The 16,818-nt window shown below is 46.5% G+C and overlaps 1 protein-coding gene across 1 annotated transcript; it reads left to right on the forward strand.

The window, feature by feature from the left end:
• Positions 1–7,936: 7,936 nt before the first annotated feature.
• LOC119650316 lies at positions 7,937–14,764 on the forward strand. Its single transcript, XM_038052971.1, has 2 exons — positions 7,937–8,043; positions 13,731–14,764. The coding sequence occupies exons 1-2, from the start codon at positions 8,034–8,036 to the stop codon at positions 14,699–14,701; spliced, it is 981 nt and encodes a 326-aa protein (XP_037908899.1). The 5' UTR covers positions 7,937–8,033; the 3' UTR covers positions 14,702–14,764.
• Positions 14,765–16,818: the final 2,054 nt, after the last annotated feature.

Genomic DNA, 16,818 nt, shown 5'->3' on the forward strand with positions numbered 1-16,818 from the left:
GACTTTGACGTTCAGACTAATCTAAGCAAGTGAATTTTCGTTAGCGCGAATTATATGACTATACCATCGAAGACGCCTTTCTCGCAATTTTCCACGATCGGTACAACTCCATATCGATCGCGGATATCCTCATTTCGGATGTGAATCAAATTTTTCATGCTACTAGTCCAACACAACATCTTCGTCTCCATTACCGCAAGCCGCCGTTCATTGTCTATTATAGTCGACCAAGACTCACAACCATAGAGAGCGACAAGACAGGCGACATTGCGATAAATTTTAGATTTGAGACTTTCGTTGATGCGTCTATCACAAAAACATCAATCGTGGAACGCCACTCTTTCCAGGTTGCGTTAGTTAGTTAATTTAATTTACTGGGGAGAGCCACAGTTCCGAGCACTCAGTCCGTTGTTAGGCCCATTGTACTATCCCCTTAAATCGCCTATTTCAAAGCTTCATTTTCTAGAGGCAAAGAGTGTGCAGATTCTCCATTGTCGAAAACCTTGCCAAGGTATTTTCGTCTGAGATCTCTGGAAGCCGGGCAACTGCATCAAAAGTGCAGGACCGTCTCCTCCTCCTCTTCACATTGGCAGCATGTAGCCGAAACCACTACCTCAATTTTTTTTGCATATGGTGGTTTAAGGAGCAGTGTCCCGTTAAAAGCCCTACTAGGGTTTTCATATCCCGCTCCTTAAGGGACAACAAAAATGCCGCTCTGGCGACCCTAGGCTCTTTCACAAAGATTTTCGCCTGCCGTCAAGAGTCCAAATTTCTCCACTTGGTTGCGTGAATCCTTGCAATTTCACCCTTCAGAGTAGACTTGATGAATTCCAAGATCTGGTTCTGGCCCCACCATTATCGATCCAGTCCCTCGGCGAGGCAATCTGTCAGCCTCCTAATTACCAGCGATGTTAGAGTGCCCCAGCACCCACATCAGGAATGTTTCCTTCAGTCGGCCAAGTTTCAGCAGCACCTAATGACAACTCCACTGTCCTTTCAGTTGGAGTTAAAGAATACATTCAAAGTCTTTCCTGCTTGTCGTAGGAGGCGACTAAAAGGGATAAAAATTTGTGGGCTAGCAACTTGCAAATTTTGAAACTCTACTGCTACCGAATCGTCACCAACACCTCGAATAAGAACTGATCACACGAGGAAGACCTTTATCTATTGAAAACAAACTATGACTGGTTTCTGGGATGTGCACACTCTCCCCGACAATAGTCTCTACAGGCGGTCGTTATCAAGTTCACAACTGAATTTACGACACCACAACCCCTGGGAGCACCCTCCAGCGCGGCCGCATTTGTTCCAAAAGTTTCGACAAACTTGCCGGTGTTCACCTTCGCAATATTCCATGCACAAAAAGAGCGCTGGGATGGCGCACACCGAGAATTTGTGTCAACCACTTCAAAGGCAATACACTGGCGGTCGTTTGCCGAGAAGTCTTCCAGAACTCCCCACCCGTTTACCAGTGACACAGATGACTTCGACACTAAGGTTACGCCTGGAGTACTTCCCTCATAGCCTGGGCGCCGGAACGTTGGGCTGGATCCGGTGCTTAAAACTACCAGTCCTGTTCTCACCGCCATTTCAAGAATTCGTTCCCCTCTGGAGTCTGGGCGAGGTATGCGTCATTCAAGGACCCTGGTATTTACGTCGCCCCCGGCCAGGATCCGCCCCTTTGTACCCAAGCATGAAGCCTGCATCGAAAGTCGGACATCGTCTCATTCGGCGTAAGATGGACACTAAAAAACTTTATCCCTAGACATCAAATCCAGACAAAGCCATCCTGTCGGCCTTGGGTAAGAACCTTAAAGAGGGTGTCGTCCTGAACCCAGATGACAGCGATACCTGATATGTCAGGGTGCCATGAATCTGGGTCCTTATTTGGGTATTGCTCATTAATGAGCTCTAAATCAGTTTTGGTCTCCGCAGCGAACTGCGCTCGCGACTCCTGAGCGGCTGCACTTCGGTGCATATTGATTTGTAGGATGCGAATCATGTTGACGGCGTCCTAACTCTTTCCAGTTCTGCTCTGAAGGCTGGAGACCGCCTCGAGCCCGCAGTGTGCACAACGATCTCATCAGACGTCCTAAGTCCTTGCATAGGACGCAACTCTCCTTTTCGTTGCAATGTTCGCTTTATGACCTGCCTAATCTAACGGATGTTGCCCTTCTCTTAGGTCTCCGACAGGTTGCAGACGACCCATAATCCAGACATCTGTAATATTTGGTTGGGGCGGCCCCGGTTCAAATCCTACACACTACCCAATCAATTCAATTCACGTGTTGCTTTTCAACCCCTACCAAATCGAGTTTTTGGCCTCGGGTGTTCGCAGAGGTGATATCAAACCGGGCATTGGTTATCTCCGGACAATCGCGTTTGATGGCCTCTTCTACCCCGTGCTTTTCTGGGAGGCAGTCAAGGTTTCGGATTTCCAGAGAGCACGTAGGCTCCAGGCTGGAAACCAACGCTTCCTCTCTCAAAAGCCCCTTGACTGCTTAACAGAACGTAACTTTATTTGCTGTCCTCGGGCCTAATTCGACTAGGACTACACCACCCTTCGTTTTTCGAATGGAAAGCACTTTTGCTGCGCTATCTTCGGGGACGGGCGTCGAAACAAGCAGTTTTAGAACTTCATCAGAAGATTCCGTCCACAATCATCCGCCTTTTTAAGAAAGAATTTTATGTTCCTTGGACAGAATCTTACTAGACCCCGCAGAACCGTTGGCGTTTTTAATGTTCTGACAATAGTCCACCTCTTGGCGGTCTAGATGGTAGACTTGTACCTCTCCAGGCAGTCCTTATATGGCTGCCAATATTTATGACTGTAGCCGATCCTGAAGATCTCCTTGGTCATCTTGCTAAGACTGAACAAATCTGTATTTAGCAGGGCACAAGATTTTAAAAGCGATGTCGAATGCCTTTTGCTAAGCCCCGACCTTTGGCTCCAGTTCGTCTATCGTGCCAATCTTAACAATTTGCCGACCGGAGAGCTTGCTCTTGGTAACTTGACCAAACTTCTTCCAGTCGGGTCTCAAAAAGGTCTCTGGAGCAAGATCTAGTGTGAAAAGTATCCAACTGTGATCTGAGAGATATCTGTGGTCAGACAATCTCCAGTTCTCCAACCTAAGAACCGCATTGTTAGTTAGTAAGGTGATATTAAGGATCTCCTCCCAACCGCCGTTAGATTTGTGTTAATAATAAAATCAAGGAATGATTTTCGAGCTGCCACAAATCGTATATCTTGCATTCGTCGCAGCTTGTCAACAGATTGGCCTTCTTTTCTGGAATAGTGGATGTTCAACAGTGTAGTTCTTCTGGCGGAGCAGATCCAACGTGAGCCATGTAAAACGGGGAAATCTATACGTTCATCGCACCCGTCTTCTCAAGTTTGACCACGACTAGGTTACTGGAACTCAGGTCCGGACATAGAAAAGCATGCAGGCCCTCCCTGGCGAGGATACATGCTCTAGGTCTGCCCAAATCAGTGTCAGTATCAGTATGGAATAAATTACAGCACTTACTTTGTATCCCATTGATGGCTCGGCCTGCGACTTCGATGTCTTCCTTTAAGCGAAGACCAGCCGGTTAACTGAGGCACACTCTGAATGCTGCAGATTTACCTGCGTTGCCCTCAGAACGATATGCTTGCGTAGGTCATCAGCCCCCATCGGATCGTCGATCCTCATCTCTTCCAATAGCTCTTTGGCGTCGCCTACTGGATCCCAGTCGTCGCCCGCTTTCTCAAAGCGCGACACTTTCACTTTTGCGTTCCTGACTCCAAACCGCACTTTGTGAACCGCCTTTTCCCTTGCGCCCATCTCACTTTCTGGACCAAAAAAGGTTGAATGTTCGTCTGGGGTTCCTCCTCCTTAATAACATCCCGGTCTCTTGAAAATCCGGTCGGATGGGATGACTTTAAGTCATACGCCTTCCTAACCGTCGCTGATGTTAGCGATGCACGAACGAGGAGAGTCATTGAAACGGAAGAGAAATCGAAGGAAGGATGAACTCCTCCTGCTCCACTTTGCCATCGACGAGATATCCAATGATCCTCTCTAATAGCCTGGCCTGAACACTGTTCCATACCTCCGCGCTAGTTTGCGGCTGGCGGAATCACCCACCGGCGTCGTAAGTGATACCTGACCACGTCACTGAGGAATTTCGTAGTTTGTGTCTCGTCGGCCGACTGCTGCGGCTTACCTGCATTGCATTTGTAGGCGGTGAGCTTCGCATTTTGTTCGTTTTTTAGATGTTTGTTGTTATATTCTTCGGCAATCTCATGGTCCCTTTCATCCCCCTCGTCGATAGCACCGGGATCCTTATTTTTCTCAGAATATATACGGACTTCTGGTACAAGCTTTTGAGATCGACTTCAGCGTACCTCCGCTTTTTGGCGGTTTCTTGTAACTAACATTCTTATCAACCCATACTTTTGAGGGGACCACCGACATAGACGGTTACGAGCTAGGAATACTACCAGCTGGAAACCACTAGTCCACCTCCGTGCTTGCTCCGGCGGGTCTCAGTAGTTTGTTCTAGCACAGAGGTTCTCGGGCTGCCATCAACCCTACTGCTCTCAATGGGTACTGTCTCCTAGCTGAATACCAGCAGCTCATCTTCAGATGATGTGCTTGGCATCACCATCTCTTTTTCTTCTATTAGCGGTTTTTTGTTTTTTGATAAATTTGAATCAATATCTTGGTTGCACGACTAGTCCGGGAAATATCCACTCTGGCTAGCCTGGCCACCAGGATAAGTTTCTTATTTGAAACTGAAGATGCTTCCCGCTGGGCATGCAACCCTCGAGATATCCTATTCTACCTTGGCTTGGGGTGCTGTTATCACCCTTACCAGTGTAGGGAGCATAATCTCGGCTAGGTCTTTGCGCTCATCCGCTCGCCAATTTCGCTAGCTCCAAACATATGGCCAGCAAGTAAGCAGATCATCATCAGCCAGATGAGCCTATTCCCCGTATGGCCCGTATGACGGTTTTCAGCAGCCACCGCAAAGAGGTCGCCAAATTTCACAATCTCAACCTGAAGCATAATCAGACTAGGCCGACTTCCAGTAGCTCCTTCCACCCTTCTCTTCCGTTACTGTCTAAGAGATGCTCGTCGCACTCTTGATCTTGTCCTCTCCAAATTTGGAGCAATTGCTTCTATATTGTTTTTTCCAATTTTTAGATGGTCCTCCTTATGTTGTTCCCGATATTCTTCATTCCTCTCTTCAATTCAATGCGCAAATTCACGTATTAATTCCCATGTTGGGCGCAATCCTGTTAAGGTAAGACCAACTTTGAAAATTTCAAAAAATTTAGCTCTGACCATCATCAACCAGTACCTTATCTTCACTTCGTGAGCCCTCGACTCTTCTTATACCATTCTCATTAACATATTTCCTTGTTACGTCCCACCCTCTCCCAGATCCTTGCGCTCCCACCCCTTCTCAGTCAGTACTTTTGCCCAAACTCGCCTCTTTTAACATTGCTTTTCACTCATTACATGGCTCGGTCCTCCCTCTCTAGCCTCATTTTTTGTATTGCTTCATTTTCCATTTCTTCTCTATTCTGTGTCCGCTACCGCCGCTCCACTCACGGTTGCTTTTTTGCTTTATGCCGAGGTCCTTAAGCTTTCTTTATCTGTAGTTTCTCTGTAGACCGCGTGTCTCTCCAGACGAACGTAGACACCCTGATTCGATTGTATTCTATAAATAAGTTAGCACTAAACGTTAGCAAGTTCCAGTCGATGTGGTATCCTCCCAAATCCTCTCCGCCTTTTTTTTTCTACTCATTTGACTGGAGCTTGATCTAAACCCCCGCCCTAGTTTTCCACGATAAACCCTACTTCCGTAGATACGGTGTGGATGGCTGCAACTGCATTTCCTTTCCGCGTCTTCTGGGAGTATCTCCGTTTATTATCCTTACATAAATAATAATAATGTATGGTGTACCTTTCGTGCCCAAATGTCAAATGCTTCCTAAGGAGACTCACCTCCTCGCGTAATGCTTTACTAAGTTGTCGCCTGCCAGCTTCCCAGATTCATGGTACCCGATGTGAAGCCCATAGTGTTTTACGTAGGCACCTGTCGTGAGACTTAATCCTACGGTCCTCATAAGACACGGATTGATTTTGTGACCACAATCAGAGCCCCGCTGAGACAAGCAACAACGGTACCAATCTATACCAAGTGCATGGCTTAGCATTCATACTGGTGGATGCAAGAATTACCTAAATCTCTACCGAACTATGGAGTACGGCACCCGTGTTGTTACGCAACACCACGTCCAGGCCCAAGGTCTCTTCTCGCTTGAGCACAACCACAACCACCATGAAACTCCCACTAGGGGGCCAACCGCAAATAACCGAGCTGTCCTCACATACAACAGGAGTTCACCCGAAGTATGTGAGTCCAGGGGCTTTCCCGGTTCCCATGGTACCAGTATACCCCTGGTAAGGTTTCGTGACCAATTTGCCACTTCAGATAAGTCCCCGTGCAGACTCGGGTCTGATCGCGCTAGTTAGGCCTTTGGAGCATTCTCCTACTGGATCACGGCTGGCAAACCAAAGTGATTACAGCGTCTCCCGGTGCCACCACTATGGAGGTTCTCCTCGGCCATTTGGTTTTGGTTTGACCGATAGGGTTGTTGCCCCATCTTCCTCGCCGCCACCTCTGAGCACCGGTACCCAATGTGAATGGATCCAGATTAACAGATGAATTCGTACTTTCTAGCAGGAGCGGAGGTGTCGGTTCTGACAGACAAGATTTAGCCTTTAGTGGCCGAAGTTTTTTTCTGCCGAAGCTTCCTCTTTCACTTTCGGTTTGGGCAATAAAGCCATAGCCGGGTTTCCTTTTTTCTTTCATCAGAAAAGTTTCCGTATACCCCCTTTTCTGAATAACCCCGCCATAGGCACTAAGGTGGGTTGGGTTTCTGTTCTGGTTAAAGTGGAAAGCATACGTTCCACTGATTATGGTAGGTAATACCTCAAAAATTCATGGGCTCAGTCCCTACTTCTGTGTTCACAGTCGGGTTTGAACACCAGTTTCCTTCGCATCAACGGTATACCCTGACCTGATACTTCCACAAATGAAGAGCGGCGCACCGACCTGGCACTCGTACGCACTGTGGTCGGAAGACAAAAGTGACAGTAGGTAGGTCACAAACGAAGGAGGGAGGACGATTTTATTCCTGGCCACGTCTTGCAGTGGAATCCATTCTCCCAAGATGGCCTTTGAGTGGATCGCCCCACAGGCCCTTGGCGCAAAACAGTAGAGGAGGAGCGCGAGCATCTCAAGAAATCTTGGGGGGAGCTGAAACGCATTTCAGGGAACCGCGATCAATGGCGCGTGGGTGTGGTTGAGGCACTTTACCTCACCAACGAATATGGGGACCATATATGCCACAGGCAACCCCTCCATATGAAGCTGGCATTTGAGCTGCAAAGAACGCCGGCGTCAAATTTCATTTGGTTACAATAAATTCTAAAATCCGAACTTGAATGTCAGCGTTAATCAAATTGCAGAAGGCGACTGCACACCCCCTAGAATGATATATGAAATCGCGATGCATAATCAGCTGAGTCATTCGTCATTCGTAATTCGTCACTAGCTCCCCTACTATCGCGATTTTAATTACAGATTCAGATTACTTTGATAACATTTTAAAGCTTTCACCTTCCCCGCATAATATCATGGATTTTGGTAAAATTTAGTGGCCCGCATCTGTCTTTATACACTTTGTACCATTGGTAAGTACATTCCATCGGGTCTAAGATCGTTGGTATTCATATGACCTTATCACAATGTGCATCATAGGTAATGACCAAACTTATCAGAGTTAAATTATTTTAATACTGGGATTTGATTATCTAATTTTTGACAATGATTTGGTGATTGTATAAAAAGGCGAACATATAATGAAATCGCAGTCCATATCATATTTTTAATTCAACCGTTAATAGTACCTGTAGTGTCACCTGTTAAAAATATTCGTACTTTTGTGAAAGCCCCATTTTATTGGAGATTCCAAGATGAGATTGGGTAAGATAAAAGGTTTTAGTGAATTTTGGATTTTTTGAAAATAAACTCCGCCTTCAAAACAGAGCTTTTAAAACTTTTAAATGACTTTTGGAGGAAAAGAGATGGTTTAAAAAAATAGTTGCGCGTCCACTAAAAGCCACCCCCGGTCTTTTGAACTCCAGCCCCGCGGGACCACCATTTAGGTATTATAACACTTCGCAAAGTAGGTTTGCCTTTAGGCCCTCGTCCTTCTCCTTCTCTCGGCGTTCCTCCTTCAGCAACTTCTCCTGTATTTTCACTATTGCGAAGGAAACCATAAGGCAGTTCTCCTTCGACCTTAGCATCTCCGCGACTAAATTCTCCGAGCTCACTCTCCTGTCTAACCTGAGTTTAGGTTCCTCCTTTCCATTGCGAACCTTGAACTCTCCTCTGAATCCTTCGGTACGCACATGCAGGACAATTCGGCGCATCATCCAGAGCAAACCTGCCTATATCAATCACTGTCTTCTGTGAAGACCTGGGTAAAGTGGTAGTCATTTTCTTTGTCGCTCAAGTCATATCCTAATATTGGGAATAACCCTGTGCGTCCACAGGACCTTCAAAGACTCGTCCCATCTGCTTTTCCAAAGATAATGTCACTCTGACCTTGCGGCATTCCTACGTTCCGTGAGCGTCTCCATACGTCTTGGATAGTATAGCACACTCCTTTCATTTGCCAGAATGTCGACTAGAATCATGCCAACCACCACCAGTCCTGTGGTTCTAAAAGCACTACAAACCGTCGTGGTGACGCCAACTACCTTCTGACAGAATACTCTAAGTGCAGCCTAAAGCTCAATTTGGCATCAATTATCACCCTCAGGTACTTGATAGGCGGCTTAGAGAGGACCATATATCCACCGACTTCCATCACGATGTTTTTATTTCTACGGTTCGTAATTCAGACCGCTTCCATATTCTCATTCGGCGCATCTTTGCCGTTCTCGTCGTCTCCTTGGGTAAACCTCCACATCCTCCTCTATTGCTGCAACAATGCAGCCAGGTCATCGGCAAAGCCTACAATCGTAACCTCCTTTGGGATGGGAAGCACATGCATTTCATTATACATCACCTTCCACAGTAAGGGAGCCAGTACCGAGCCCTGTGGTACCCCCTCCCTCCCCATCCATCCAGTCTCTCTGAGAGGTTATTCTTCACCAAATACCCCGAATATCCAAGAACCCTCATATCAGTTGAATGCGTTTTTGACAACCTGCGCCAGCACGGGACTGCAAGCACCAGAATTCAGTGCGTCTTTTGCCAGCCTCACCAGCATGGTCATTGCATCCACCGTAAAGTAGGAGCGTCAAAAGCCGTACTGGCGCTGCGACAGGCCATTGCGCTTTCGATGATGAACAGGGGTCTGTCATATATGACTCTCTTCATCATCTACCCCATGATATCCAACAGGCAGGCAGGTTGGACAATATGATGCTAAGCTTACTGGGTGGGAAGCAACGCCAACTTTTGCTTCTTCTACTGGACAGGAAATACTCCTTCTTTTAGGCAGGCTTCAAAAGTGCTGGCGAAATAGTCGGGTCTAGTCTTCACTGCCAGCTTAAAAGCTCAGTCATGGATGCCATCCAAACCTAGGGTCTTATTGTCACTGATCCTACCACATATTCCCCCGTAGCTTCTCTTTGGTATCTGCAGGTATCCGGCACTCGTTGGCTAGGATTGGTGGTGACGAAACGTTGCGGTAACAATCTGTTTCAAGAGGCGCGGACAGGCGGGAGGGGGGGGGGGGTTGATCTCTTTAGCCCTTTCATTACCACCCTATAGGCTCCGCCATAAGGGTTTATATCACCACTTCGCACGACTATGTAATTAACTAATGAGAATTGAGATGGTCAAACAACCATTCTGAGTGGCCGAAGACGACGTAGAGGGGAGAGTTATCCAAAAACTTGGCTAAGTTGATCATAAAGTTCTGCCCGCAAATTGTGAAGCTCCTTCAAAACGCTCTGTGCCGACGTGGGCCCCCCCCCCCCCCGTGGGGGTTTCAGGTTCTTTGAATCCGTGGAAGATAGTCTGTGGCGCTTCACAACTTCATTCTGTTGTGTCGGATAGGGAATCAATAGATTCTCAACATTGTTCTAGTTTCAGGTTTTCTCCCCCGGAAGCAAGTGTTTCAAAGACCCAATTTTTCCTCCCCACCTGTTAAAGTAGAGTTTTCCAGCCTTTTTTTTCTGCAGAATACCATATGAGTTAGTCTTTTGTTGTGTTTCTCTTTGAGACATAACCTCTCATAGACGATTGCCTTCCGGAACTCCTTAGATCGCCTGGCCTTTGCGGCTATAAGCTGGAAGATATTGCTGTCCGCGCTTCTGTGGAGTGTCCTTTCCTACCTTTATGTTAAACGGGTATATCTTCGTTTCAGTAATTGAGAGAAATTTTGCGGGGTTGTTAGGGGGGGTTGTTAGGTTAGGAAGTTGACCATTTCAGAAAAAATAAGTCCTCAGAGGCGTGCAAGCACGTGTCGACAGAGCCCTTCGATGTAGCTTTAGTATTTCCGGGCAGAATTTCACGGTCAACTTAGCCAATTTCTGGAAAGTTTTGGGATAGCTCTCCCCTCTAGGTGGCCTTCGACCATTCTGAGTGGGTCGTTGGACCATCGCAATCCCTTTAGTTCTGCGAATCGCCTTCTTTAAGCAACCACTCAATAGCATATGCGTCCCCTCTCGATCTTCGCTACCCGATTCTCCTCTAAATTTTTGGTAAAGCCTCCTTGCCCGGAAACATGCGGATCGCAAACTTGCACTTTCATCGTTCCATCAGCAGTAATTGCTTTGCCTACTAGGGAACAGTCGCCTTCTGGGCATAGTGGTGCCGCGTGCTTTCGTCACCCTAGAATGTACTCGTCGTCCAACTAGGCAACCCACCCCGTCCGTGGGACTTTGGAGCTCCATTCGCCCTTGATTTCCATATAGGTTACCTAATGGTCACTGTGAGTGTAGTCCTCACTAACTTACCAACCAACCCTTCTGCCTAAAGCAGCACTCACGTAAGTCAGGCTGCTGCCTGCAGTGTGCGATGATCCACTCCCTCATTCCCTTTGCTCGGTAGTCAATTTGGGTCAGCTCCACAGTTCTTGCTGATGGGGCCCTCCGCTCTGCATCTCCTGCATTGCTTCAACCAGTCATCCGCACTGAAACATGCCTTCGCTATTTAACCGAAGCCAGGCAACACTTAGTCCAGCCTATTCTTATTTTCTTACTTGCCCTGCTGCCAACAGTTTGAGTGCTGCCTCTACTGATAGACTGATACTGGTTGCATGTGTCCCATCGTAAGGTTTCCATAGCGTCTTTACCGCTGTTTACAATGAGACCGAACTCCTTTTCCAAAACCTCGCGAACCTCCTCCTTCATGGTGACCCCATTTATATCCCTGCAGACTATAAAGATCTCTTGCCTGCTAACCTTGATTTCGACTTCCTGTCCCAAAGATTTTTCAATTTGAGTCAAGAATTTATCCGCCGTTATACCCTTGGATTTCTTAAACTCCACCATATAACATCGTACCATCTAATCACCATCATCAAAGGCGCAAGAACCGGTATCCGGGCTAGGCCTGTCTTAATAAGGAACTTCAGACATCCTGATTTGCGCCGAGGTCCACCAATTCCATTTCAGACAGCGTCTGCCCCGTCTTCTTTTTCTACCATAGATATTGCCCTTATAAACTTTTCGGGCAGGATCATTCTCATCCATATGGAATAAGTGACCCGCCCACCGCAACCTGTTCAGCCGGATTTTATCCACAACCAAATGGTTGTGATTCGCACTTCCTCCAGGGCCAGGTTAAAGACGACGCATGGCAGGGCATCTTCTGGTCTTAGACCGGTGTTCATGTTGAATGGTCTCGAGAGTGATCTTGCTGCTTTTATCTGGCCTCACACATTGGTTAGGGTCAGCCTAGTCAGTCTTATCAATTTCAGCGGGATACCGAATTTTCGAACCAGCTGTTCCGACCCTTTTTAGCGACTGGGGCCAAGTGTGTTTGTGGCCATATCAAAGATGAAGCCCTTCAGGTGGTTGTGAAGATCATTTATTGATGCTTCATCTCCAGGACATCTGTTAGCTGCGGTTATTGCGGCATTCATTTCCCCCCTTATAGGTGTCGGGGAGGGCTGTGTTGTGAATGGCTTCAGTATTCACTCTCACCTGATTGTCAGAGGGGATTCTGGGCGGTGTTGCAATTCGAGCCCGAAGCACTATGCCAACGAAATAGTAATATTGGCCCCGTATCTTTTCTGACATTCATCAAGGCTCAGAAGGGACGGCGTTCAATCAGAACGTGGTCAATTTGATTGAAAGTGGTTCCGTCAGGAGAGGCCCATGTATCTTTGTAGACCGCTTTACGCACAAACCAGGTGCTTCCAACAACCATTTCGTGCGGTGCTGCTAACTGAATAATCTGCAGCCCGTTATCATTGGTATCCCTATGTAAGCCATGGGAGCCGACGATTCGCCTGAATACGGGCTCCGTCCCAATTTGACTCTTGAAATCTTCAAGTCTTCTTCTTTTTCTTCAGTCTTCGTCCCGTTCACAAGCGGGCTCGGTCCGTCGTGTTGGGTTTCGCCATTTAGCTCCACCATTTACCATAATCAAAACGTATCACACCACTAGTCAAACGCAACATTTTCGTCTCCATTACCGCAAGACGCCGTTCATTGTCTTTTATAGTCGGCCAACACTCAGAACCATAGAAAGCGACAGGACGAACGACATTGAGATACATTTTAGATTTGAGACGTTCGTTGATAGGTCGAACACAAACAGCACCAGTTGTGGAACGCCACTTTATCCAGGCTGCGTTGATACATGAAGCAATTTCATTCCGTAGTTCTCAATTGGCTGACAGCATTGACCCGAGGTATTCAAATCGCTAAGTTCTGGACAGATCATACCAGAAAAGTTCGTGTGGCACACGGCCAAACGCAATGTAAAGAGAGCGATGCTTCTCACGATGTTTCTCCCTGAATATCCGCGCAGCGTGTATTGCGTCAGTAGTTCCGCAGTTTTTGACAAATCCGGGTTGATTCACGGTTATTTTAACGATTCCGCGAATACGGTTGCCAAGAATGCGTTCAAAAATCTTCATGGTATGGGAAAGTAACCGAATCGGACGGAAATTTGAACATTCTGCTGGACTACCTTTCTTTTTCCATATTGGATACCAAAATAGAGAAGTTTGTAGCCATTTTTACCGGGTTCGTGTTCAATGGTGGTGCCAAAAACTACGGCACCAGATTATCGGGTTTCTTGCAGAGCACAGATATCAATGCGCCTTTTCCGAAGGGCTCTTGCGAGTTCGTCGGTCTTTCCAGTTAGAGTGCAGACGCGTTTTTGTTTTGTTCGGACTAACTTACTTACGCCCTGACGCCGTCCATGGGTCAAAGAACCCTTGCCCATTTCTCGAAAGGACCGGGGGCCGTCCTGCCACGTCAACTGAGGTGAACTTCCTGGCATTTTTCCGAGGCTTGTTACTCGATTCGATCATCCTCCTTCTAACAACATTGGATGCATTTTCTTGGCCGACTTGTCGCGGGGGCTTGGGACCAGCATACTATGTTAGTAGCATGGCGGAATTATAGAAAACGAATCAATGGAATACATACCCGTGCCGTTGTAATTTTATAATTGACGTTTTATTTCTTCTTATCTAGGCATCACTTTAGGAGTACTAATATCGACTCTATGGATTCTCCATGATTGCAATGCTAACCGTGCCTATAAGGCAGAATGTGGAGAAAAGGAGGTATACGTTCCCTTTCAAGAGGACAGCGACGAACCCGAGAGATATCGAGTATGTTTTAGTAAAACAGGAGATTCCATGGAATATATTTGCCCGAAATGTCTCATTTTTAATAAAATAACGAGAAGCTGCACTGTTTCGTTTAATGATGGACCTGCTGTGAAATGCACTAGCGAAAAAGAGAAACTGCGAGACACGGACGACACAACTTGCAAAGGATATTACGAATGTCTACTTGAAGGAGATAAGCTGGTACCTAAGAAGAAGACCTGTGATGGATACTTCAATGTGCTTTTACGAGATTGTGTTCCTTTGGATGAATATTTTTGCGGAGATGATGGCGGCCCTGATTGTGATAATCCAGATTTTCAGGATAAAAACTGGGTTAACAAAGAAAGTTGTAACTCCTACTATGAATGTGTCGAGGATGTTCGTGTGTTCCGAAAATGCCCCAGTGGAGAGATTTTTGATGCACATGCTCGAAAGTGTACGAAGGAAGTCAAAGATAAATGCAAAGCTGAAGAATCGGCCCCCGGTTTACTGGTGGATCTAGAAACTATGTGCAAAGGAAAGGTTGGAAAATTCCTTGCAGATCCCTACTATTGCAAAGCTTACTACTATTGTATTGACGAATTAACCCCTTACTGGAGTACCTGTGATCCCGATAGATATTTTACGAATGGAACGTGCAGTAAAACAAGGCCTAATAGCTGCACTTGCGAAGATATAGACTGGGATAAAAATGGCAAGGATTCAGAAAAGGTTCCAGATAATTCTAATGAATCAAAGTATTACGTGTGCAGAAAATCAAAACTTCCCGAGGAAAAGACGTGTCCATCGGGCACAAAATACGATCCAGTGAAAAACTATTGTTATGAGTGACCCAGCAGATACATCTTGTTCAACATGTCCATCGAAAATAAATCAGAAGCTTTTTCCAATTAATGTTATTTTCCTATTTTTAAAAGTTGACTTTTATCATCTAAAAAGAAAAAAATATACTGGATTAGTGGACGTTTTGGAGTTGACCTTCTGAGATCGCTTACACACAATCGTAACGTATGCCCCTTTATCATATCCTTTCATCCTCTGTTCCCATGCTCTCCTGGCCGATTAATCCTGGCTGTCCCTCCATCCCTAATAACTCGACCCACCCTTCCTTTCCACTATCCACTCTTCACCTTGTCCTCCCTAACCTTCCTGTGTGTTGCTTTTCCAAATCCCTTCATGCCCCGTCTTACGCTGCCCTTGACACACATCATCCTGCTCTCGAGTTCGATGCTCAGATATCCCGACTACACTCTCCTGTCGCGCGTAAGCCTACCAAGTTCAACTTTCGTAAGGCGAACTTCGAAGGTCTGAACTCAGCCCTGGCGGCAATCAAATGGGTTCTTCTCCTCTCTCCATTTACGTGTGACACACTCAACACCTTCTGTACCATTTTATCCGACCTTCTTCCTTGTTACGTTCCCTCCTCTCTTAAGTGTTTATTCTCTTACCCCGGTTGGTTCACCACTTAAGTTCCCAGAAAGCTTCGTCAAAAACTCACTCCGAGGAAGAAGTTCCTGCCTTCTGGAACCTGTGCTGACTTTGTTTTTTTTTTCAAATATCTTCGTTTCTCGGTCAAGTCCTTAATACGTGAATCCAGAAACGATTATTAGACCAATGTTGAAGACTCACTAGAGCGCGGAAACCTCAAACCTTGCTGATCCTACATTCGCAACCCCCGCTGTCGTGCCCAGCAATATTTTCCGTCCATTAGATTCTCTGGCTCTTCAGCAAACTCCCTCCAACTATCTTATGATTTACTCTGCCGCTACTTTGCCTCAGTGTCACTGTTGTCACTGTTTACTCTACGCCGACGACCTTAAGCTGTTTTCCGCTATATCATCGCCTATGGACTGTGTTTCACTTCAATCTAACCTAGACCCTCTGGTTCGTTGGTACTCGACTCTTGGTTTAACGCTAAACGTCAGAAAGTGTCACTCCAAGTACTACTCCCTAAAATTGTCACCCACTTTCTCATACTCTCTTAACGGACATTCCTTATTCTCCTTTAGTTCCACCCAAGACCTCGGACTCGCTTACAACAATAAGCTCCGCTTTGACACCCATTGCCTCTCGATGTCATCAATCGAGCAGCAAAATTGTCAGGCTTTATACTTCGCTCCTCCTCTGATTTTGACTCCAACCAACCCTCCTTAGCTCTCTTCAGTCCCCTCGTGAGGAATACCCTGGAGTACTGCTCCGTGATCTGGTCACCTTCCCGTAACTATGATTGTCTTGTCCTTGAAAATATATCAACGTAAATACACTCGTTCCCTCTTCTCTCGTGTGAACTCCCCTCCCGCCTGCGCTTTCTCAACCTCCCCTTCCTACAACAGCGTAGATCCTATCTAGATTTATGAACATTTTTTAAACTTTCGTCGGGTCTGTTGGACTGATTCTATGTAAAACAAACCCTTAGCAAGTCCGGTTAACCAATTTGCCCTGCTCCCCTCCTGGCCAGTTCGTCCGCTGCCTCCTTGCCTTTTACCCCAACATGGCCTGGAACTGTTAGGATTGCTCGAGTCAAGCGTGTTTAATTTCTCAAGGCATTCCCATACCCGCGTCGAGTGTACCTGCTTGAACCTAAGTGTCCTAATCGCCGCTTGACTGTCGGTCAGAATAGCAGTGTTCTGCCCCAGTGATACTCCCGGCCATTCTAAATATCGCCGTCCTTTCTTGGATCTGCATGTGAAGATGGAGAGGAGCTCATCTGAGAACGACCTCTAGGGACACCGCTGGCATATTCTCATTGCTCCGTCAATAATACTCACTCAAGTCAACTTATGCAGCCTGTGTCACTCCTTGGGTGTTGTGTTGAGTTCAGCTTTTTCTACCCAGAGCAGGTAACCACTGGCCTTACTATTGCAGCGTATATCCAAAGTAGTATCTGCGGAGTGCATCACCATTTTCTGCCTGTTATGGACCTGCAAGTCATCAAAGTCCTGGTAGCT

The sequence above is a fragment of the Hermetia illucens genome, chromosome 2, assembly GCF_905115235.1.
Source record: "Hermetia illucens chromosome 2, iHerIll2.2.curated.20191125, whole genome shotgun sequence".
Lineage (NCBI taxonomy): Eukaryota > Metazoa > Arthropoda > Insecta > Diptera > Stratiomyidae > Hermetia > Hermetia illucens.